Raw genomic sequence first — 25192 nt, 5'->3', positions numbered from 1 at the left:
AATCAATCAAATTAATATGTACAATAATAATAATAATTATTATTATTATTATTATTGTTATTATGTTTATTTATATGTCCTTATTTTTATTATTATATTTATATATATTTATTTATATTTACTTATTATTATTATTAAATTATAAGCAATATTGGCAAAATGGCATGTTTTCATATTTTACCAGAATGTTTATTTGATAATTAAATTGATCTGATAATAAAATTAAGACAGGTTATTTTAGTGTTGTTTTATATGTCTCAAAATGTATAGTCTTTTATGGATGTTGATATATGAATGATGATTAAAAATTATTTTAGATATTATAATATACAAGATTTTTTTGCATTCATGTAATTGCATAAAAATGTTGTGGACCGTTACATTTTATGCTGCATAATAATTTCATATTTATTTACTGTCAGGCAGGAAATGTAGGTTTTTCTTCATTGCATTCAGCGCATATTCACAAGATTTATCAGACTTGATGTACAGTACGTGCAAATTGTGACATGTTTGACCTTTTAGACCTTTCCATGGTTTCCGATTGGTCATCAGTGGCTTGTGGTTCTGGAATGTCTGACCTAGTTGTTATTTCTAGAAGCTCAATTGAATCCATATTAATTGTGTTAACAAACTTTATATTCCTAAATGTGATTAGTTTCAGAATCTTAACCTGCTGTTTCACCTTATAACAGTCACACAGCACACATAACAGTGCTGAATAATAAGATATCAGGCAGTCAAGGACAGAAAAGGATTGTTGAGGTTCAAATGCTTGAGAAATGAGGAAGTGACGTCATGGAAGGTTTCTGAGGCAGCAGAAACTCAGAGCAGTGGATTGGAATCGAAGTAAACAGGTTTCTAAAGAAGCTTAGGCTTAATAATTTGGCTGAAGTGTGAAGACTTTTGTTTTAGTACTTATTAGAAGACTTCAAAGTAACTTCACACCAAAGACTCTCTGGTATTACACTGCAAAACTTTATTTTAATATTTTGAAATGTATGCATATGTATGTATGCACTATGCAAATGTTTATGTATGTGTAGTTAGGCAGGTAGATAGATAGATAGATAGATAGATAGATAGATAGATAGATAGATAGATAGATAGATAGATAGATAGATAGATAGATAGATAGATGGATAGAAATAATCAGATAGATAGATAGATAGATAGACAGACAGATAGATAGATAGAAATAGTCAGATAGATAGATAGATAGATAGATAGATAGAAATAGTCAGATAGATAGATAGACAGACAGACAGATAGATAGATAGATAGAAATAGTCAGATAGATAGATAGATAGATAGATAGATAGATAGATAGATAGACAGACAGATAGATAGATAGATAGATAGATAGATGGATAGAAATAGTCAGATAGATAGATAGATAGATAGATAGACAGACAGATAGATAGATAGATAGATAGATAGATAGATAGATAGATAGATAGATAGATGGATAGAAATAATCAGATAGATAGATAGATAGATAGACAGACAGATAGATAGATAGATAGAGAGATAGATAGATAGATAGAGAGATAGATAGATAGATAGAGAGATAGATAGATAGATAGAGAGATAGATAGATAGATAGAGAGATAGATAGATAGATAGAGAGATAGATAGATAGATAGAGAGATAGATAGATAGATAGAGAGATAGATAGATAGATAGAGAGATAGATAGATAGATAGAGAGATAGATAGATAGATAGAGAGATAGATAGATAGATAGAGAGATAGATAGATAGATAGAGAGATAGATAGATAGATAGAGAGATAGATAGATAGATAGAGAGATAGATAGATAGATAGAGAGATAGATAGATAGATAGAGAGATAGATAGATAGATAGAGAGATAGATAGATAGATAGAGAGATAGATAGATAGATAGAGAGATAGATAGATAGATAGAGAGATAGATAGATAGATAGAGAGATAGATAGATAGATAGAGAGATAGATAGATAGATAGAGAGATAGATAGATAGATAGAGAGATAGATAGATAGATAGAGAGATAGATAGATAGATAGAGAGATAGATAGATAGATAGAGAGATAGATAGATAGATAGAGAGATAGATAGATAGATAGAGAGATAGATAGATAGATAGAGAGATAGATAGATAGATAGAGAGATAGATAGATAGATAGAGAGATAGATAGATAGATAGAGAGATAGATAGATAGATAGAGAGATAGATAGATAGATAGAGAGATAGATAGATAGATAGAGAGATAGATAGATAGATAGAGAGATAGATAGATAGATAGAGAGATAGATAGATAGATAGAGAGATAGATAGATAGATAGAGAGATAGATAGATAGATAGAGAGATAGATAGATAGATAGAGAGATAGATAGATAGATAGAGAGATAGATAGATAGATAGAGAGATAGATAGATAGATAGAGAGATAGATAGATAGATAGAGAGATAGATAGATAGATAGAGAGATAGATAGATAGATAGAGAGATAGATAGATAGATAGAGAGATAGATAGATAGATAGAGAGATAGATAGATAGATAGAGAGATAGATAGATAGATAGAGAGATAGATAGATAGATAGAGAGATAGATAGATAGATAGAGAGATAGATAGATAGATAGAGAGATAGATAGATAGATAGAGAGATAGATAGATAGATAGAGAGATAGATAGATAGATAGAGAGATAGATAGATAGATAGAGAGATAGATAGATAGATAGAGAGATAGATAGATAGATAGAGAGATAGATAGATAGATAGAGAGATAGATAGATAGATAGAGAGATAGATAGATAGATAGAGAGATAGATAGATAGATAGAGAGATAGATAGATAGATAGAGAGATAGATAGATAGATAGAGAGATAGATAGATAGATAGAGAGATAGATAGATAGATAGAGAGATAGATAGATAGATAGAGAGATAGATAGATAGATAGAGAGATAGATAGATAGATAGAGAGATAGATAGATAGATAGAGAGATAGATAGATAGATAGAGAGATAGATAGATAGATAGAGAGATAGATAGATAGATAGAGAGATAGATAGATAGATAGAGAGATAGATAGATAGATAGAGAGATAGATAGATAGATAGAGAGATAGATAGATAGATAGAGAGATAGATAGATAGATAGAGAGATAGATAGATAGATAGAGAGATAGATAGATAGATAGAGAGATAGATAGATAGATAGAGAGATAGATAGATAGATAGAGAGATAGATAGATAGATAGAGAGATAGATAGATAGATAGAGAGATAGATAGATAGATAGAGAGATAGATAGATAGATAGAGAGATAGATAGATAGATAGAGAGATAGATAGATAGATAGAGAGATAGATAGATAGATAGAGAGATAGATAGATAGATAGAGAGATAGATAGATAGATAGAGAGATAGATAGATAGATAGAGAGATAGATAGATAGATAGAGAGATAGATAGATAGATAGAGAGATAGATAGATAGATAGAGAGATAGATAGATAGATAGAGAGATAGATAGATAGATAGAGAGATAGATAGATAGATAGAGAGATAGATAGATAGATAGAGAGATAGATAGATAGATAGAGAGATAGATAGATAGATAGAGAGATAGATAGATAGATAGAGAGATAGATAGATAGATAGAGAGATAGATAGATAGATAGAGAGATAGATAGATAGATAGAGAGATAGATAGATAGATAGAGAGATAGATAGATAGATAGAGAGATAGATAGATAGATAGAGAGATAGATAGATAGATAGAGAGATAGATAGATAGATAGAGAGATAGATAGATAGATAGAGAGATAGATAGATAGATAGAGAGATAGATAGATAGATAGAGAGATAGATAGATAGATAGAGAGATAGATAGATAGATAGAGAGATAGATAGATAGATAGAGAGATAGATAGATAGATAGAGAGATAGATAGATAGATAGAGAGATAGATAGATAGATAGAGAGATAGATAGATAGATAGAGAGATAGATAGATAGATAGAGAGATAGATAGATAGATAGAGAGATAGATAGATAGATAGAGAGATAGATAGATAGATAGAGAGATAGATAGATAGATAGAGAGATAGATAGATAGATAGAGAGATAGATAGATAGATAGAGAGATAGATAGATAGATAGAGAGATAGATAGATAGATAGAGAGATAGATAGATAGATAGAGAGATAGATAGATAGATAGAGAGATAGATAGATAGATAGAGAGATAGATAGATAGATAGAGAGATAGATAGATAGATAGAGAGATAGATAGATAGATAGAGAGATAGATAGATAGATAGAGAGATAGATAGATAGATAGAGAGATAGATAGATAGATAGAGAGATAGATAGATAGATAGAGAGATAGATAGATAGATAGAGAGATAGATAGATAGATAGAGAGATAGATAGATAGATAGAGAGATAGATAGATAGATAGAGAGATAGATAGATAGATAGAGAGATAGATAGATAGATAGAGAGATAGATAGATAGATAGAGAGATAGATAGATAGATAGAGAGATAGATAGATAGATAGAGAGATAGATAGATAGATAGAGAGATAGATAGATAGATAGAGAGATAGATAGATAGATAGAGAGATAGATAGATAGATAGAGAGATAGATAGATAGATAGAGAGATAGATAGATAGATAGAGAGATAGATAGATAGATAGAGAGATAGATAGATAGATAGAGAGATAGATAGATAGATAGAGAGATAGATAGATAGATAGAGAGATAGATAGATAGATAGAGAGATAGATAGATAGATAGAGAGATAGATAGATAGATAGAGAGATAGATAGATAGATAGAGAGATAGATAGATAGATAGAGAGATAGATAGATAGATAGAGAGATAGATAGATAGATAGAGAGATAGATAGATAGATAGAGAGATAGATAGATAGATAGAGAGATAGATAGATAGATAGAGAGATAGATAGATAGATAGAGAGATAGATAGATAGATAGAGAGATAGATAGATAGATAGAGAGATAGATAGATAGATAGAGAGATAGATAGATAGATAGAGAGATAGATAGATAGATAGAGAGATAGATAGATAGATAGAGAGATAGATAGATAGATAGAGAGATAGATAGATAGATAGAGAGATAGATAGATAGATAGAGAGATAGATAGATAGATAGAGAGATAGATAGATAGATAGAGAGATAGATAGATAGATAGAGAGATAGATAGATAGATAGAGAGATAGATAGATAGATAGAGAGATAGATAGATAGATAGAGAGATAGATAGATAGATAGAGAGATAGATAGATAGATAGAGAGATAGATAGATAGATAGAGAGATAGATAGATAGATAGAGAGATAGATAGATAGATAGAGAGATAGATAGATAGATAGAGAGATAGATAGATAGATAGAGAGATAGATAGATAGATAGAGAGATAGATAGATAGATAGAGAGATAGATAGATAGATAGAGAGATAGATAGATAGATAGAGAGATAGATAGATAGATAGAGAGATAGATAGATAGATAGAGAGATAGATAGATAGATAGAGAGATAGATAGATAGATAGAGAGATAGATAGATAGATAGAGAGATAGATAGATAGATAGAGAGATAGATAGATAGATAGAGAGATAGATAGATAGATAGAGAGATAGATAGATAGATAGAGAGATAGATAGATAGATAGAGAGATAGATAGATAGATAGAGAGATAGATAGATAGATAGAGAGATAGATAGATAGATAGAGAGATAGATAGATAGATAGAGAGATAGATAGATAGATAGAGAGATAGATAGATAGATAGAGAGATAGATAGATAGATAGAGAGATAGATAGATAGATAGAGAGATAGATAGATAGATAGAGAGATAGATAGATAGATAGAGAGATAGATAGATAGATAGAGAGATAGATAGATAGATAGAGAGATAGATAGATAGATAGAGAGATAGATAGATAGATAGAGAGATAGATAGATAGATAGAGAGATAGATAGATAGATAGAGAGATAGATAGATAGATAGAGAGATAGATAGATAGATAGAGAGATAGATAGATAGATAGAGAGATAGATAGATAGATAGAGAGATAGATAGATAGATAGAGAGATAGATAGATAGATAGAGAGATAGATAGATAGATAGAGAGATAGATAGATAGATAGAAATAGTGAGATAGATAGACAGATAGAACGATAGATAGATAGATAGATAGATAGATAGATAGATAGATGAGATGTTTTCATATATATTAGATTGTTTATGATGGGATTTATTATGTATGATGTATATTTATGATAACTAATATGCATAACTGATGTTTTAATATTGTTTTATTTTAATGAATCACAAGACAATTAAAATGCAATATGTACATTATTATTATTATTTGTTATAACAATAATAACAATTATTATTTATTTTGTTATTGTTTAATTCAAATTGCGTACTAGATATTTTTAATAATTATTAGACTTCATCAGTTAAACATGATAATCATTTATTTATTTAAAATCAATGAGAGCAAAATGTTTCCATATATTATCAGATTATTTATGATAAAATTTATGATATATATATATATATATATATATATATATATATATATGATAACTAATATGCAGAACTGATGTTGTTTTATTTTAAATAATCATATGACTACAGTTAAAATGTAATATGTACATTATTATTATTATTTATTTTATTATTTTTTAAATTGTGTTCTAGATATTTAATAATCATTAGACTTCATCCTTTAAACATATATATTAATTTATTTAAAATCAATGATCGAAAATTTAGATTTATATATCAGATTATTTATGATGAATTTATGATATATAAATAAATAAATATATATATATATATATATGATAACTAAGATGCAGAACTGCTGTTTTAATGTTGTTTTATTTTAAATAACCATTAGACTACATAAATTAAAACTTAATATGATATTAATAATTATCATTGTTGTTATTATTATTTATTATTATTTTAACAATAAGAAATAACAAATATGTGACCCTGGAGCACAAAAGCAGTGTTAAGTCGCTGGGGGATATTTGTAGCAATAGCCAACAATACATTGTATGGGTCAAAATTATACATTTTTCTTTTATGCCAAAATCATTAGGATATTAAGTAAAGATCATGTTCCATGAAGATATTTTGTAAATCTCCTACCGTAAATATATCAAAACTTCAGTTTTGATTAGTAATATGCATTGCTAAGAACTTCATTCGAACAACTTTAAAGCTGATTTTCTCAATATTTAGATTTTTCTGCACCCTCAGATTACAGATTTTCAAATATTGTCCTATCATAACAAACCATACATCAAGCTTATTTATTCAGATGATGTATAAATCTCAATTTCGAAAAAATTGACCCTTATTTTGTGGTCCAGGGTCACATATTATTATTTATTTAATTTTATTATAGTGGTCTTCTAATTGTGTTGTCTAGATCATTACTGTTTGAACATTTGTTTTATTATATAATTCTTTTTGTGTTGTTTTGTTTAAGGACATTGTTTGGTTCTGTTTGCTCTCTTGGTCAGATGCACTGACTCCCGCATCCAGCCCTGCGTCAGGTGTGGCGGGACAGGACGAGTTCACCTGCACCTCTCTGAACCTGGAGTGCCGCGTGTGTTCGGACCGCGCGTCAGGATACCACTACGGGGTTCACGCGTGTGAGGGCTGCAAGGTGAGAGCCGGCCCTTTAAGTCCTGCAGATGATTGCCTTCACAAAGATAATGAATGCGGGCTGAAATGGCACTTTAGCAGCCGTTTGCCTACTTTTTAAGGTTTACAGTAGAAGATAATATTTCTGTGAATGTTACTGTAAAATATGTGTATAATGTAAGAAGTATAGAGGCATTAGACTGAAGAGTTTCTGTATATTATCTCTCACACACACTGCTGGCCTGTCAAAGCCGCAGGACACACACATACTGGCCTCATTGAGGTCACTGAGGATGTTTTGCCCTCATATCTGCGTCTAGAGGAACATCTGTTGACTGCGCACATTAGTCATAATATTGTTGTTAGATGAGCACCAAAAACACTGGCTGCGTTCTTACCACAGTGTGTTTGCTTTTGCTTTAATGTTTATGTGCTTTATGAACTCAACAGACCATTATATTGTCTGGGAGAATTAAATGCATTTTGAAGTATTTTAAAGTGTAAAATAAATAATCATTAGACTACATAAATTAAACAATTATATAATAATTGCATTTTTGATAAGCGTTAGACTAAATCCAACTTAATATGCACAATAATAATGAAAATAATAGTTTATAATAACAGTTATTATTATTATTGAAAATCAGTTATAGCATAGTGGGATGTTTTAATACATTGGCAGAATATTTACCTGATGCAGAACTGATGTTTTAGTTTTGATTTATTTATTTTGTGTTAAATAATCATTAGACTACATCAATCAAAACTTTATATGTTTTGATTAACTTTATATACAATAATAATAATAATAGTTACTGCTATTATGTATTTATTATAACAACAGTTATTATTTATTTTAACAGCAACAATTATTTTTTATTTGTATTACTATTCATTTGTTGTTATTGTTGATCAAACTGACGATTGCATTACATCTCTCGTAGTATTTCTGCGAAATTTGTATATTTATTGTTGTGTATATGCTATGTCACTTCACTTGCAAATTGATTCGATTTTCAAATGCTCGCTGCTCATAACGAATCATTGGAAGCTATTTATTCACTTGCCACCCGACTTACAGTAGGCCTTGACCTTGATGTTCAAACACGGGCGACAGGTGCGTCCTCGCCCCGTCCGGCTGTGAGTTATGGGACTGCTTGAGCCGAGTCACAGGCCACGGCTGCAGAGTGCAACACGCTCCAGAAGAGTTAAATACAGTGTGATATGATGATGATGCAGTGTTTATCATTCATACAGGCTTATACTTATTTATACTCATTTCTAATACTGTTTCTATGACCACACCAGCTGGAGTAAGAGCGGTACTGTGGATCAGAGAGTCAAATAAAAGCACACATAATATATTTTCCCACTGCATATTAATTAGGGGTGGGAGAAAAAGTGATTCTCCATGCCTCACAATTTTCTCTTCAAGGATTCCAAAAACATCACAAATGTCAAAACAGATCAGCAATAATGCTTAGAAAAACAGAAAAGTCCTTCAGTGTGCTTGTCTAGAATCTTTCAGCACTTAGAGATGCAATGCACTCTTTGTTTATTAGGGATGTAATGATTAACCGCGAGCCGGTTGAAAGTCGATTCAAATATGTGAGGATTCAAATCGGTTGAGATGCTAAACAAATCGCGATTCATTTAGGGGTAAGAGTTTATATGAATGCATGTCTGAGGGGAACTTACTGTCTTTAGAAAAGTTTAGATGGTATTTTTTCTTTTCCTCTTGCTTCTGTATAATGCATATTAAAGTTCATAAGTGCAGCGCTGCTTTGTTTACAGCGGAAACCAAGAAAACGCTTTAAGCGCCGCCTGCTGGCAGAGAGTGAATCTGCGTCTCGTTCAGCTCGTCTGCTGTTTCGGTTTCATGCAGATATTTTTTATCCACAATTTCTCAAAACTGAAGTCAAACCATTCTGTTTTTGCTTCAAATTTCGAAATTATACCAGTTAGTCTGGCTTATATTGAACCAAATCAATTGACAATAAGTCAGGCTAACTGAAATAAACCTGGCTTATTTGGTAAACTTGTTTTAGGAAGCAGGCCCCTGATTTACTTGAAAGCTTGTTGATTATCACTCATTTTGGATTGTATATACACTGGTGGACTCACTTTGGGACTTTTTCAGCACTCTAGAATTCTTGGACTGTTTTTAGGGTATGGTGCAGAGAACTGTATGCTTGCAACAGACTGAGTTTTCCTGGTTTTATTGTGCTGTTTTAAAGTCCTGTGAACTTAGAAATACGTTTAAGAACGGAGTATTTACAGATTTATGTCATTATTTTAACACATATAAACCCATTTTAAACTTTGTAACCCAGCCTGTTAGGCTGATCGTTACAAGGTGGTTACCAAACGTACCTTTAGTATAGAACAATTTATTTTCATGAACAAATGTTAATTTAGACACCAAAAAAATGTTTAGAAGAGTTTGTTTTGCTTTGCAAAAACAAACAATTTCCAGAACTACTTCTTGTCTTTTATTAACAAGTTTCAACTTACGATACAAAAATAAAATAATGCACAGAAATGAATTTGCTTCATTTAAAAACAACTTAAATTACAAAAGTAATGTATAGAACAACTTTATTAATTTCATTTTTAAATTTTCCAGCATCCCCATTTTCTCCAGAACTGTCCTGAAAGAAGACAAAAAAAGGGAAAACTTATGAAAATTGTGTGGCCTTCGAAGGACGCAGCCTTTCAATTGGGATGCAGCTATAGATTCAACGCGACTAACACATGACTACGACAATATATGGTTTATCTGAGTTCTTCTTATTATAATTTTCATTATAATAAAGCATATTTTACTTTGTTATTAGGGATGTAACGATTAACCACAAGCCGGTTGAAAATCTATTAAAATATGTGACGATTCAAATCGGTTGAGATGCTAAACAAATCGCGATTCATTTAGGGGTAAGAGTTTATATGAATGCATGTCTGAGGGGAACTTACTGTCTTTAGAAAAGTTTAGATGGTATTTTTTCTTTTCGTCTTGCTTCTGTATAATGCATATTAAAGTTCATAAGTGCAGCGCTGCTTTGTTTACAGCGGAAACCAAGAAAACGCTTTAAGCGCCACCTGCTGGCAGAGAGTGAATCTGCATCTCATTCAGCTCGTCTGCTGTTTCGGTTTCATGCAGATATTTTTTATCCACAATTTCTCAAAACTGAAGTCAAACCATTCTGTTTTTGCTTCAAATTTCGAAATTATACAATGTAATTTAGATTCAAAACTGCTCATGTTGCATGTATGCAGCATCTTTGTTTGGATCATGATTAAAATGCAGTGGTTGCCTCTAATTTTAAATGGAAAGAGCACAGACAAAGCCTTAATTTTTTATATGAAGAGATTTGTTTTACTTATTTATTTGATTTGGGGCTTGTTTAAAAAAAATAGTTTAGTTATTTACATTTACATTATATTAGAATTTAGTAATTTAGCAGACGCTTTTATCCAAATCGACTAACAAATGAGGACAATAGAAGCAATCAAAACCAACAAAAGAGCAATAATTTACAAGTGCTATATTAGTATATTATTATAGTGTTAGATTTAAATTTCACAAAGAAACGTACAGCATTTTGTCCAAGCAATAATAAAAGGGCACATTTAATTTATAATTTGTCTTAAATCTCAATTTGTTAAAAAAAGAAATCGTGAATCGAATCGTGAAATCAAAATCGTGAATTGAATCCTGAAATCAAAATCGAATCGAATCGTGAGTTGAGTGAATCGTTACATCCCTATTGTTTATTGCTGGCAATATGGTTCTTTATTACTGACTATTTGCTTGTAGTCTTTGTTTGGCTTATATAAAAACAATAAAGATTGTATTTGTAATTATTCAAGAAAAGTGCTTAGAATTAAATAATTAAATAAAAATGGTATAAATTAAATATTGAAATGTTTAGCTTGTTTTTTGAAACCTTATTTGAAAATGACTTAATTACAAATTAATAATAATTACTGTAATTGTTTTTGCTAAAAAGTAATTTGTAATTTAAAAAAATAGTATAAATTAAACATTTAATTAAATATTTAAATATTTGGCCTATATTTAGAAAATTACCTTAAAAAAATTACAGTAATTATTATACGTTTGTAATTATTTTATAAAGTACTTATAATTAAATAAGTACTAGAAACTTTCAGATACTTAAAGCAGCCTAAAAATGTATTGCTTGTAATTTGTTTTTCTTTATTATTTACTTTTTGCTTGTAGCCTGTGTTTTGTAGCTGTATTTAGAAAATGTTATAATCAAAACAATTACAGTAATTATTATTCATTTGTAATTTTTTTAAAGTACCTATAATTAAATAAGTAATTAAATAAAAATGGTATAAATTAAATATTTTATGAAATATTTAATTATTTAGCCTATGTGTTGAAGCTATTTAGAAAATTGCTCATTTAAAAAAATTACAGTAATTATTATTAATATAATTTTTTTTAAAGTGCTTATAATTGACTAAGTAATTAAATACAATTGTGTAAATTACATATTTAACACTAGAACCACCAGGGGTCGCTGTATACCTAAAAGCGGCAGCGGTTCAATTTTACCCAAGCACATGACAACTGTTTTTGAATGGCTAAAGAACATATTATTTCACTGTATTATGCTACTGTCTTCACAAAGAAGTGTCTAGAGTCATGAAATGATTATGTCTAGTCATCAACTATATTTTTGTCCTGTTGTTTTATGTTCAAGGCTTTTTTATGCTATACAATGTCATTAATCAATATATTAAGTAAACCCATGCTATTTAAATGACTAAAATAGCCTATAGACATTAATGAGCAATAATAATTCACCACATTGCTTTTTTTATGCAGGCTACACTAGTCACTTTTCATAATGGTCAATATTAAGCTAAACAATCCTGCACTCACAATGAGAATTAGAAGGACGTAAATACATATTTAGGTGGTGTAACAGGTCATTAATCAATATATTAAAATAACCTATGTTATTTAAATTACAAAAAATTGTCTATAGACAATAATGAGCCATAATAATTCACCACATTGCATAGGATGATACGATGACAAATTCAAGCGCACAGTTCCACCTAATTAATTATTAATTTGTTTAGTTGTATCATTTATAATTTGAATGATACAAGAAGAACACCAATAAACTTCGGGTAATCGAAAAAAAAAAGGTTTTATTCATTAGCCTACATCAGACCGGATTTTTTTTTCTTCAGGAAACAGGCAGACTAGAATAAATAGCAACACAGAAGCGAACAATAAACGATAGAAATGGCAAAACGAAAATTAAATAACTAATCCAAATTTTGAACAATTATGAGTAACGTTAGGATAAAACTCGTCTGCGTCTCCATCTGCTCAGTCATGTTTTGGACACTCTCGACCTCTCCTCCTCTTCCTCCTGTCCCTGGTGCCTCTCCATCTCCCTCCGTATCTCCCCGTCTAATCTCCCTTTCGAAACCGCAGTGTTTCTAGGGACGAAATGGCTCAATATGAGTGAAGCAAGAGCGATTAGTTTTTACAGCCCCGTTCCTTCTTGCCAGCCTGCACTTAAACCTCTGCTCTGCTGGCAGACCGCTGGTCATCTTCAGGACTTCGCCAGATTATGCAAGACGCTCGATTTCATGCTTTGGATGCATTTATGACCTGAGGAACTGTTTATTCTTTCCAGGGAATAACGCTCTGATGTTAAGCTGGAGTTTATGGCTTTCAGCAGCGGTTCATCGTCATATAAGTTTGAATATAAATGTGTTTTTTTTTGGTAATGGTTGGTAAGATATTTTTGTGTTTTTGTTCACCAAGGCTGCATTCAATTGATCAAAAATACTATAAAATACTATGAAAAAACAGCGAAATTATGAAATATTCCCCCGGTTTCACAGACAAGGCTTAAACCTAGTCCCAGACTAAAGTGTAATTCTGAGCTGTTTCAACTGAAAGAAACTTGCACTGACTGATCTTAAAACATATCAGTGCCTTTGTTTGGTCTCAAGATGCACACCAGTGATGTTTTTTCTAAGGCATGTTAATCAAAATTACTTAAATGTCCTAATTGAACTATGACCTAATCCTGGCTTAGTCTGAGCCCTGTCTTTGAAACCGGGCCATTATTCGAATGAAAATGAACTGTCTTCAATTCAAATGTGTTCAAATATATAATTAATATAATTTCTTCCTGTGATGCAAAGCTGAATTCTCAGCATCATTACTCCAGTCTTCAGTGTCACAGGATCCTTCAGAAATCATTTTAATATGCTGATTTGCTGCTCAAGAAGCATTTTTAATTATTATCAATGTTGAAAACAGTTGTGCTGCTTCCTATTGAAATCATTCTAATATGCTGATTTGCTGCTCAAGAAGCATTTTTAATTATTATCAATGTTGAAAACAGTTGTGCTGCTTCCTATTTTTTTTTATACGTTTTATTACCATGATACATTTTATTTTTCAGGATTCTTTGATGAATAGAAAGTTCAAAAGAACAGCATTTATTTGAAATTTTGTAACATTTTAAACGTCTAATATAATATAATATAATATAAACATAACATATATGTCGTTTATTCTTCCTGTGATGCAAAGCTGAATTCTCAGCATCATTACTCCAGTCTTCAGTGTCACAGGATCCTTCAGAAATCATTTTAATATGCTGATTTGCTGCTCAAGAAGCATTTTTAATTATTATCAATGTTGAAAACAGTTGTGCTGCTTCCTATTTTTTTTTTTATACGTTTTATTACCATGATACATTTTATTTTTCAGGATTCTTTGATGAATAGAAAGTTCAAAAGAACAGCATTTATTTGAAATTGTGTAACATTTTAAACGTCTAATATAATATAATATAATATAATATAATATAAACAACATAAATGTCGTTTAATTTAAAAGCATATTTTGTGTTGATATATTTACTATATTTACATGTAAGAGCATCAGAAAACACACAAATACAGAGCAAGGCGTGTCCAAAACAAGTAAAGAAATTGTTTTATTATTAAATTAATTTAATTTGCATTCATTTAACTTCAGATTAATTTAAATAAACATTTAAAACCTATTAAAGCAATAATAATTTTAGTACTTTCCATTTGTAAAATATTAAATGAACTGCATTATGTAAAAATAGGTATAGCAACATGGTTATTTAATATATATATAAAAATATGATGCTTCTCCAGCAAGAATGACTATACTTCCATGCATATAATTTCCATTATATAAGGTTTTGATCAGGCCATTCACTCCTAATGTTAAGCATGGGTCAGATTGTCAGCCTCGTTCCTATTTTGAATCTCTGTCACCAGAAGCTGTTTCTAAGAGAGGAAACCCCGACGGATCCAAGGACAAATGAGGACAAACACAGCCTGCGAATGTGCTGCCAAGCTATTTCCAGAAGCGCCCGGTTTAGATTGTGTACATGAATTTCTGGCCCGTTTAATAGCGAGATATGAACTCAAAATAGAAGGAGGTACAGTACAGAACGAAACTGATATTTAAAGCTAGCGTTGACCTTACATTGATCTAGTTGGTCTGGGAATGCTTGTAGGAATGCGTGCTATTCTGGTTTTTCAGAATGAACTCAAACAGAGTTCTGTTTCTCCGTCTTGTAGGGTTTCTTCCGCCGGACCATTCGCCTCAAGCTGGAGTACGATAAATGTGAACGACGCTGTAAGATCCAAAAGAAGAACCGAAACAAGTGCCAATACTGTCGCTTTCAGAAGTGCCTGTCGGTGGGCATGTCCCACAATGGTGAGTGTGATTGACAAAAGCCCACTTCTGATGCTCATTCCATTGTTTTTCATCTAATTTCAACATTTGCAGAGGCTAGTCAGTGATTTCATTTATACATTTATTTATTTTGACAAACACTAAGGTCATTTGGTAATTTAATCCACTTCTCTCAGTTTATGGGAACGGATCTATATCTATATCTAATCTATATATCTAAAGTCGTTACATAGATCACTGCGAACCGTACAATAACAGTTGCACTTCATGGTAATGTGCACATATTTTAAATATGGACACCTTTTTAAAAAAAAATGTTATTGCTTAATGTACATAACAAGACAGGGAACAACCAACAATGCAAGACACTTCCATTGAGACAAACGCAGAGTTTACATTAAAGAAGAAGAAAAATATATATATATATATATAAATAAATAAACACAAGGAGCAAGGATGAAAACAAAGATGTAGTCGATGTAGACATTATAAAGAAAAAAAATATGCTAAAGTAATAAATAATTTGACAAAGAGAAGCATAACTTTTCAGAAATATGGACACTTTTTATTAGTGCACTGCTGGAAACTGTTTACAAGAATAATATTACCGGTACGTCACTGCCTCACTACAGCAAGTGCAAGTTGTTAAGAAGAATAAATCATGTGAAGTGGGACATTATTATAGTTTTAACAAATATTGTAATTTTTTGCAATTATTTATTTATTTATGGTATTGATAATATTTTTCTATTTACATTTTATATTAGGGTTTGCACAACGAATCATTGTTATTGCAGTTACAGTGTTATTTTAGTATCACTGAGATACTATTATAATTGTATTGGTATTTGTAATTTAATTCTATTTTTATGTTTTCTGTTTTCACTTTAATTTTAGTTGAAGATTTAGTAATTTTGTTTTGTGCTTTTGTCATGTCTGTTATTTTTTTTGTCTAGATTCTTATTAAATTTATTTCAGTTTTAGTAATGTTAGTAATGTTTAGTAATGTAGTACTTGAAGTTCAAATGAAAATGAGAAATAATGCTTTGACAAACAGCTGAAATAGAATAAGTTATTGTAAATTTTATTTGATTTCAGTTAACATTTATTTTGTTTTAAGTAGTGAAAATGTTTTTTATGGTTTTAGTTTTAGTTAACAACAATAACCCTGATTAGTAGTCGAGTCATGAGTTTACTTTATGTAAATAATAGTATGCTTATGTAATGTGCACATTTTTAAAATTACATTTTGCGAGATAAAATGCAAGTTAGAAAGCCATTTAAACTATAAATAGGATATTTAAATAATTAAATTATAAATAGGATGGTATTTCCTATTATTACATTTAATATGAACTTATTATTTGTCTAAGCAATAACAGAAATTTTGTTTACTGCTTCATCACCATGAATTAAATGCCATGCGAATGCATGAGTTTTATTTTATTTTTACACTCTCCCTATGAGAAATGACCATCCAAATAGGGCTAAATTCTTCAAGCGTTGTAGCAAGGTCCAAAATAAATACTGTCCATCTGAACAACTTTTTAAGGAATTGCAAAATTTACATTTCAGTCCATTCCTCACAAAAACTGTTGTTTGGCATTAGATGTCTTGAAAAATAGCACATTTGTAGTATGAGCTACTTTTATGGTGATTTGTCAAGTTTGTAGTTTGACAACACATGACCATTATTTGCTTATTAAAGCTCAATTCAGAGACAGAAAATATATAGATGCACCTATACTCCACTGAAAATATAACAGCGTATGTATGGGTTGATGTTGCAGCAACGTTCTGGATAATCTTTGACTAAATGAGCTAACGTGAGAGCGTTTGGTTGTTTTGTCCTTGAGATATCAGTGCATTGACTTCCTGCGATGACCTCTTCATTGTTTTCAGTCTGGAGTCAAAGGTCATCAATTATTAGAGCCGCTAACATGTCCAGCCCTGCTGAAGCACTCATCTCATGCAGGCTTTATGGCCAGCGAAGGCATGTGCTGAAATTGAGCTATGGTCGAAGTCTGAAATCTGAACTGTGGACACTTGAAAACATTGCTCAAAGCAATGTAGGTTAGCTGCTAAAATTAGCAAGTTTTATGGTGTCTATGGTTGCTTTGATAGAAATAGTCACTATAAATTGTGTTGGAAAAGAGACTTGTGTTACTAAATAAACAGGGATTGGTTGTTCCATTCTTTTCTTTATTAAAGCGGTTTATCTTTCAGGTTGACACACATCGTAAGATGATATAAACACATATGCTTGCTTTAGAATAGGCATCTGCTTCAGATTTGCTCATCCCAGTGAAAGTTAAAACCAGCGACCCTCGCCACTCCCTTCATCCTGTTGCATAAACCTTTTTTTTTGCATTAAATTAATCAAAAGTGGCATATAAAATGTTACATAAGATTTCTATTTCAAATAAATGCTGTGCTTGAACTTTATATTCATCAAAGAATCCTGAAAAAAATTGTACACAACTATTTTAAAACATAATAATCAGAAATGTTTCTTAAGCTTCAAATCAGCATATTATTATGATTTCTGAAGGATCATGTGACACTGAAGACTGGAGTAAAGATGCTGAAAATTCAGCTTTGAACACAGGAATAAATTACATTTTACAGTATATTCAAGTAGAAAACAGTTATTTTAAATTGTAATAATATTTCACATTATTGCTGTTTGTACTGTATTTATAATCAAATAAATGGTAAGCAGAAGAGACTTCTTTCTACCTTTTGACCTATTTTACACCTTGCAAGCCCCAAAAAATAGCTTTTTTCTATTTCGCTTTGTACTGTGTAGTTTTTGTGTTCATGTTCAACATAACAACAATCCTGTTGCTGGACTCTTTTTTTTTAAAAGTTAAAAACTCATAAAATCTCATAAAAACATGTTATGCGGCATATTGAAAAAAAAGCAAGAAAGTCTGACAGTGTTCTGAATTGATCATCTAATGTGGAAAAGTTTTGAACTGTGATCTTAATATGCCATAACAATACATATTCGTGGAGATTAGTTTCAACATGTATGCATGTGCATGCAAAAGTGTTTTCGAAACATGCATTTGTGTGTCATGCAGTGGAGGTTTGCAGGCCGGGACTGTAAGCTTATTAGCTGTTGGAGATTATGGCGTCTGCTTTAGGATTGTATTCAGCTTTTAAAGATGTCTGCATTTGCATGCACCATATACTTACAGTAGAGACCTAAGCAACTATCCAAAACACACCAGCAACCACATAAAATAATTTAGAGCAACTCTTCAACATCATAAAAGATAGTTTTGCATTGGCACCACTGGCTAAATCTAGTTTCTGATATGTTGTGTATTTATTCTGGAGCAGCTTCACACGATCAACAGTGTGCATGGAAGGAGAAATCAAAAGTATTTATTTAAAACAAAACCAGCGACACTTGTTAAGTGGAAAAATAAAACTATTCAGAGAATGGAATGGAAAAATAAATACAAAGTTTCTTTGTATTGGTGAAATAAATAGTATATATATATTTTTCAGTTCCATTCTCTGAATAGTTTGATGTCTCCACTTCACAAGTGTCGCTGGTTTTGTTTTAAATAAATCTAGTTTCTGAAATGCTGAAACAATGTTCGACACCATAATACCTACCGCTGCTCTGCCTGTCCAATGACACCATGAAACTGCATTTGAACACGGTCCAGATTGAAACTCATGTTACTCAATTCCTCTGGGCAAGTTTCTAAGGCACCAGACATCCTGATCTGACAAAATCTGTAAATAGTGGCCTTGGATTTCAGCAAATATTAATCATCCATGATCAGCAGCGCGTGTGGTTGTTTTGCAAGAGAATCCTCAGAGTGAAGGTTTACAGACACAGCTTACAGTCCACTTTTATGTTATCCACACTTGCATCAAACTAACAATAGGCTATTGTACGATATTGAACAAAAGCACGTTGAACGTCATGCCAAGTAAGTCACACAGCAGGTTGTTAGTAGTCAGGCAGAGATTAACTTTTATGTGATTTGAACTCTTGGAAGGCTGTCAAGAACTAACCACAAATGATCACGTCAAATTTTATCAGCATATCACTGGAGAAACTTCAGATATCGGTTTCGTTCCAAAATATAGAGAGCTTCCTACAGAGGCCGCAGCATTATAAGTAGGACTGCACCCGACTAAAGATTCTTCTAGTCGACTAATAGTCGCTCATTTAAGCCATTAGTCGACTAATTGCATGTTTATATTCATTTAATTACTTAAAGGGATAGTTGACCCAAAAATGAAAATTCTGTCATTAATTATTCACCCTCATGTCATTCCAAACCCGTAAGACCTTCGTTCATCTTCGGAACACAAATTAAGATATTTTTGATGGAATCCAAGAGCTCTCAGACCCTGCATAGACAGCAATGCAGCTGAAATGTTCCCAGGTCCAGAGACATAGTAAGGACATCAGTAAAACAGTCCGTGTGACATCAGTGGCTCAACTTCAGTTTTGCGAAGCTACGAGAATACTTTTTGAGTGCAAAGAAAACAAAAATATATATATTTTTTAACAATTCTTCTCCCCCAAGTTACGTCTTCCGCCATTTTAGAGAGCATCACAATGCATATGCACGCTTTCCCCTAAGCGTAAACAAAGCTGATTATGCAGATTATGTTCATGCACGCGCTTTCTCCCCCGAACGTAAACAACGCTGATTACGTCGATTACGCTCTTGGGTACTCTCCAAAATGGCGGTAAGACGTAACTCGGGGGAGAAGAATTGTTAAAAAATATATATATTTTTTAACAATTCTTCTCCCCCAAGTTACGTCTTCCGCCATTTTAGAGAGCATCACAATGCATATGCACGCTTTCCCCTAAGCGTAAACAAAGCTGATTATGCAGATTATGTTCATGCACGCGCTTTCTCCCCCGAACGTAAACAACGCTGATTACGTCGATTACGCTCTTGGGTACTCTCCAAAATGGCGGTAAGACGTAACTCGGGGGAGAAGAATTGTTAAATAAATAAATTATTATCCAGGTGGATGCTGCACATTGGTGGTGGTTGAGGAGATTCCCCTTCGAATTATGTATAACTCTTATCTGTATGAGCAAAAATGACGTTGTATTTTAAGTTATCAGGAAAAAATGCCAGTATTTGTGCGGCGCCTCCATATCCTGCAGCAAGCATGCTAATAGCTTCCACACTTTGCACAAACACTCGGACATGCGTTTAATAGTGCACATATATCTAGATTAATGTTAGAGAGCAGCCGTGTAAAGCTGCTACTGCTTATGTTTCACAATCAAATGATAAACAATATTTTAGGTCGATGAATGACAGGCGAGTGTTTTGATTTCCTGCACGATATAAAGTAATTACCTCAAAGACCAGCCGTTAACGATCTGTCCGCCATGAACACAGACCTTTTTATTTCTGCGACTCATCGACTAATAATATTTCAGTCGACTAAGGCCGCGCACAATAGTGCAGGCACAAGGTGAATGTTGAGAAAGTCAAACTCATCTATTCACGCTCATCCGCGGTTGAGTATATTTGGATGCGGCTGTGCACGAGGCAGAACAGAAATATAGCCAGGTCTAAATAGGATAGTTCACCCAAAAATTTAAATTCTGTCATTAATTGCTCACCCCTAAGACATTCGTTCATTGTCAGCACCGTTAGCCTCGTGGTTAGTGTCGACACATAGCGTAACTGCGCTCACGGTGACCCGAGTTCGATTCCCATCTCGAAGTCCTTTGCCGATCCCGTTTTCCTGTCGTCTCTCTACTTTCGTATCTCAATTTAAAAAAATGTAATGCATAAAAAGCCCATAAAAATAATAACTTAAAAAAAAGAAATTTGTTAATCTTTTGAACACATATTAAGATATTTTTGATGAAATCCGAGAGCTTACTGACCCTGCATAGACAGCAACGCAACTACCACATTCAAGGCCCAGAAAGGTAGTAAGGACTTTCATAAAATAGTCCATGTGACATCAGTGGTTCAACTGTAATGTAATGAAGCTACGAGAATACTTTTTGTGTGAAAAGAAAACAAAAATAACAACTTCATTCAAAAATTTCTTCTCTTTTGGGTCAGTCCGCCGCCCTTATCGAGAGTATCGTGATTGAACATGAATGAATGTGGTAGTTGTGTTGCTGTCAAACAACTACCACAAAATCTTAATTTGTATTCTGAAGCTGAACGAAGGTCTTGAACGACATGAGGGTGAGTAATTAAGGACAGAATTTTTGGGTGAACTAACCGTTTAAGCTTCATCTCATTGACTAATGTTTAGTCGACTATTAGGTGAGCAGCCATAATTATATGTCTTACATGGGACATTCGTTTGGTTGTATTCTCTAAATTGAGGTTCTTGTTTGTATCCTGCGAACAGCCATCCGCTTTGGGCGAATGCCACAGTCGGAGAAGCTGAGGTTGAAGGCGGAGATCCTAACGGGGGAACGAGAGGTCGAGGACCCGCAACTGGCCGATCAGAAAACCCTGGCCAAGCAGATCTACGAGGCCTACCTGAAGAACTTCAACATGAACAAATCCAAAGCAAGGACCATCCTGACGGGCAAGGCAAGCACGCCGGTAAGAGCATCCAGCAATGTGCTTCATGTATTAGAGCTGATGTGTGTCTTTTTCTGGATCTATTTTGTCTATAATTGCTGCAACATACTTGCAACAACTTAGCATCACCCTAGCTACAACCAAGAACACCTTAGTAAAGCCCTAGCAACCACTCAGAACACCTTAGCAGCATTTTGAATCTAGAACATTTTGAATCTCTTTTAAGTTTTCAGGCATCACGTCAAGCCTAATCACAAATCACATAATCATTACACATTTTAGGTAATATGTTTAGACTAATTTTGGATTACTTTTAGATTACTTTTGACCTAACTTGTTCATCACATTGATTTAAATAAGATAAACTTGTATTATATTGATAAAAATATACCAAGAGAAAGAAAACATATTCAGTTCCTTGTAATTAACCACATGAAGTGCATTAAACATTATATTACATCAAGGTTTCCCAAACTGGGGTTTGTAAATGTCAAACGATTAATCGCGATTAATCACATCCAAAATAAAAGTTTTTGTTTTCATAATAAATATACACAGTACACACACATATATTATGTATAAATACACACAGAGTATATATTTTGAAAATATTTACATGTATTTATTACACCACATCACGCAGCTCGACAAAATACAATTTCTATTCTATATTGTCGCGCCGCTCACGTTCGGTGTAGAATTGAACCCATTATAATCAGTGATGTTGTCTACACTGGATGCAGTAAACTGATGCCTCGCCTCATGCTACTTATGACGTGCTGACACAAAGTTCAAATGATTTTCAACGGTTGCTTTTTCGTGTCCTATTGCGGCACAGACACGGTGCCAGCATAGTACACACAGTCAGTAATGTAGCAGATTGAAAAGTTAGTATCTTTCTGCAGTCCAATAGACGGCAGTGCGGTGGTGGCTTGAGTCTGTTGAACAGTGATTTAACGCTACGTTGTCAATTTGTTGGAGAGACTCAATGCTAAGTAAATAAACAACAATGTCCCTGTCTTTTACTCTCACAATGCGCTTGAAAAGAAAACAAAAATAACAACTTCATTCAAAAATTTCTTCTCTTTTGGGTCAGTCCGCCGCCCTTATCGAGAGTATCGTGATTGAACATGAATGAATGTGGTAGTTGTGTTGCTGTCAAACAACTACCACAAAATCTTAATTTGTATTCTGAAGCTGAACGAAGGTCTTGAACGACATGAGGGTGAGTAATTAAGGACAGAATTTTTGGGTGAACTAACCGTTTAAGCTTCATCTCATTGACTAATGTTTAGTCGACTATTAGGTGAGCAGCCATAATTATATGTCTTACATGGGACATTCGTTTGGTTGTATTCTCTAAATTGAGGTTCTTGTTTGTATCCTGCGAACAGCCATCCGCTTTGGGCGAATGCCACAGTCGGAGAAGCTGAGGTTGAAGGCGGAGATCCTAACGGGGGAACGAGAGGTCGAGGACCCGCAACTGGCCGATCAGAAAACCCTGGCCAAGCAGATCTACGAGGCCTACCTGAAGAACTTCAACATGAACAAATCCAAAGCAAGGACCATCCTGACGGGCAAGGCAAGCACACCGGTAAGAGCATCCAGCAATGTGCTTCATGTATTAGAGCTGATGTGTGTCTTTTTCTGGATCTATTTTGTCTATAATTGCTGCAACATACTTGCAACAACTTAGCATCACCCTAGCTACAACCAAGAACACCTTAGTAAAGCCCTAGCAACCACTCAGAACACCTTAGCAGCATTTTGAATCTAGAACATTTTGAATCTCTTTTAAGTTTTCAGGCATCACGTCAAGCCTAATCACAAATCACATAATCATTACACATTTTAGGTAATATGTTTAGACTAATTTTGGATTACTTTTAGATTACTTTTGACCTAACTTGTTCATCACATTGATTTAAATAAGATAAACTTGTATTATATTGATAAAAATATACCAAGAGAAAGAAAACATATTCAGTTCCTTGTAATTAACCACATGAAGTGCATTAAACATTATATTACATCAAGGTTTCCCAAACTGGGGTTTGTAAATGTCAAACGATTAATCGCGATTAATCACATCCAAAATAAAAGTTTTTGTTTTCATAATAAATATACACAGTACACACACATATATTATGTATAAATACACACAGAGTATATATTTTGAAAATATTTACATGTATTTATTACACCACATCACGCAGCTCGACAAAATACAATTTCTATTCTATATTGTCGCGCCGCTCACGTTCGGTGTAGAATTGAACCCATTATAATCAGTGATGTTGTCTACACTGGATGCAGTAAACTGATGCCTCGCCTCATGCTACTTATGACGTGCTGACACAAAGTTCAAATGATTTTCAACGGTTGCTTTTTCGTGTCCTATTGCGGCACAGACACGGTGCCAGCATAGTACACACAGTCAGTAATGTAGCAGATTGAAAAGTTAGTATCTTTCTGCAGTCCAATAGACGGCAGTGCGGTGGTGGCTTGAGTCTGTTGAACAGTGATTTAACGCTACGTTGTCAATTTGTTGGAGAGACTCAATGCTAAGTAAATAAACAACAATGTCCCTGTCTTTTACTCTCACAATGCGCTTATCATATTCGTTTGCTACATTAGTAGGACAGAATCGCGTAATCCAGTCATAAAAACGGAATTTACTGTATAACATGGAATTTCATGGAATTTGTCTTATTTTTAATGAATAAATAAAAAATAGGTCAGTACATATTTAAAGACTGTGTCTGTGAATATTAAACTGCAAAAATACCTTTTTGAATATGAATGTTCTGCATGTTCATTTGCTTACCAGAAAATACACAACACAGAATTTGTGAAAAAAATATTATTCATTATTATTATTTATTCATTTTAGATGTTTACATTTGGAAAAGCTGTTCTTCCTGCATAAACCTGCCTCTGTTGGTTTGGCAGTATCTTGCATGCCCTACACAGTTACCGTGTTTAATTTCTTAATTCAAGTTATATATATTTTGTTCTATTGGTGTTAAGTTATTTATAATAAGTGAAGTGAAGTTTACTGTTAAGTGCACTGATGTCAGACTAATTTTGAATAATAAAGTTTATTGTTAAATTGTTATCACATGTTTGATCACCACATTTGAGTTATCATTACAAAAAATGTTTATGTATATATATTCTGTTTATGTAGGCTATAT

At 32.6% G+C, this 25192-nt stretch overlaps 1 protein-coding gene across 1 annotated transcript in view; it reads left to right on the top strand.

The window, feature by feature from the left end:
- pparab (peroxisome proliferator-activated receptor alpha b) overlaps positions 1–25192 on the top strand; it is a 37652-nt gene that overhangs the window by 2059 nt on the left and 10401 nt on the right. Inside the window, exons 2-4 of the mRNA XM_016230749.1 lie at positions 7565–7710; positions 15321–15459; positions 21817–22016. Of these exons, the coding sequence (XP_016086235.1) occupies positions 7565–7710; positions 15321–15459; positions 21817–22016 (485 nt within the window). The remainder of the gene's footprint in view (positions 1–7564; positions 7711–15320; positions 15460–21816; positions 22017–25192) is intronic.

The sequence above is a fragment of the Sinocyclocheilus grahami genome, unplaced genomic scaffold (assembly GCF_001515645.1).
Source record: "Sinocyclocheilus grahami isolate Dianchi unplaced genomic scaffold, SAMN03320097.WGS_v1.1 scaffold376.1, whole genome shotgun sequence".
NCBI lineage: Eukaryota > Metazoa > Chordata > Actinopteri > Cypriniformes > Cyprinidae > Sinocyclocheilus > Sinocyclocheilus grahami.
Note: the sequence above shows the minus strand (reverse complement) of the source record. Positions and strands in the feature narration are given on the sequence as shown.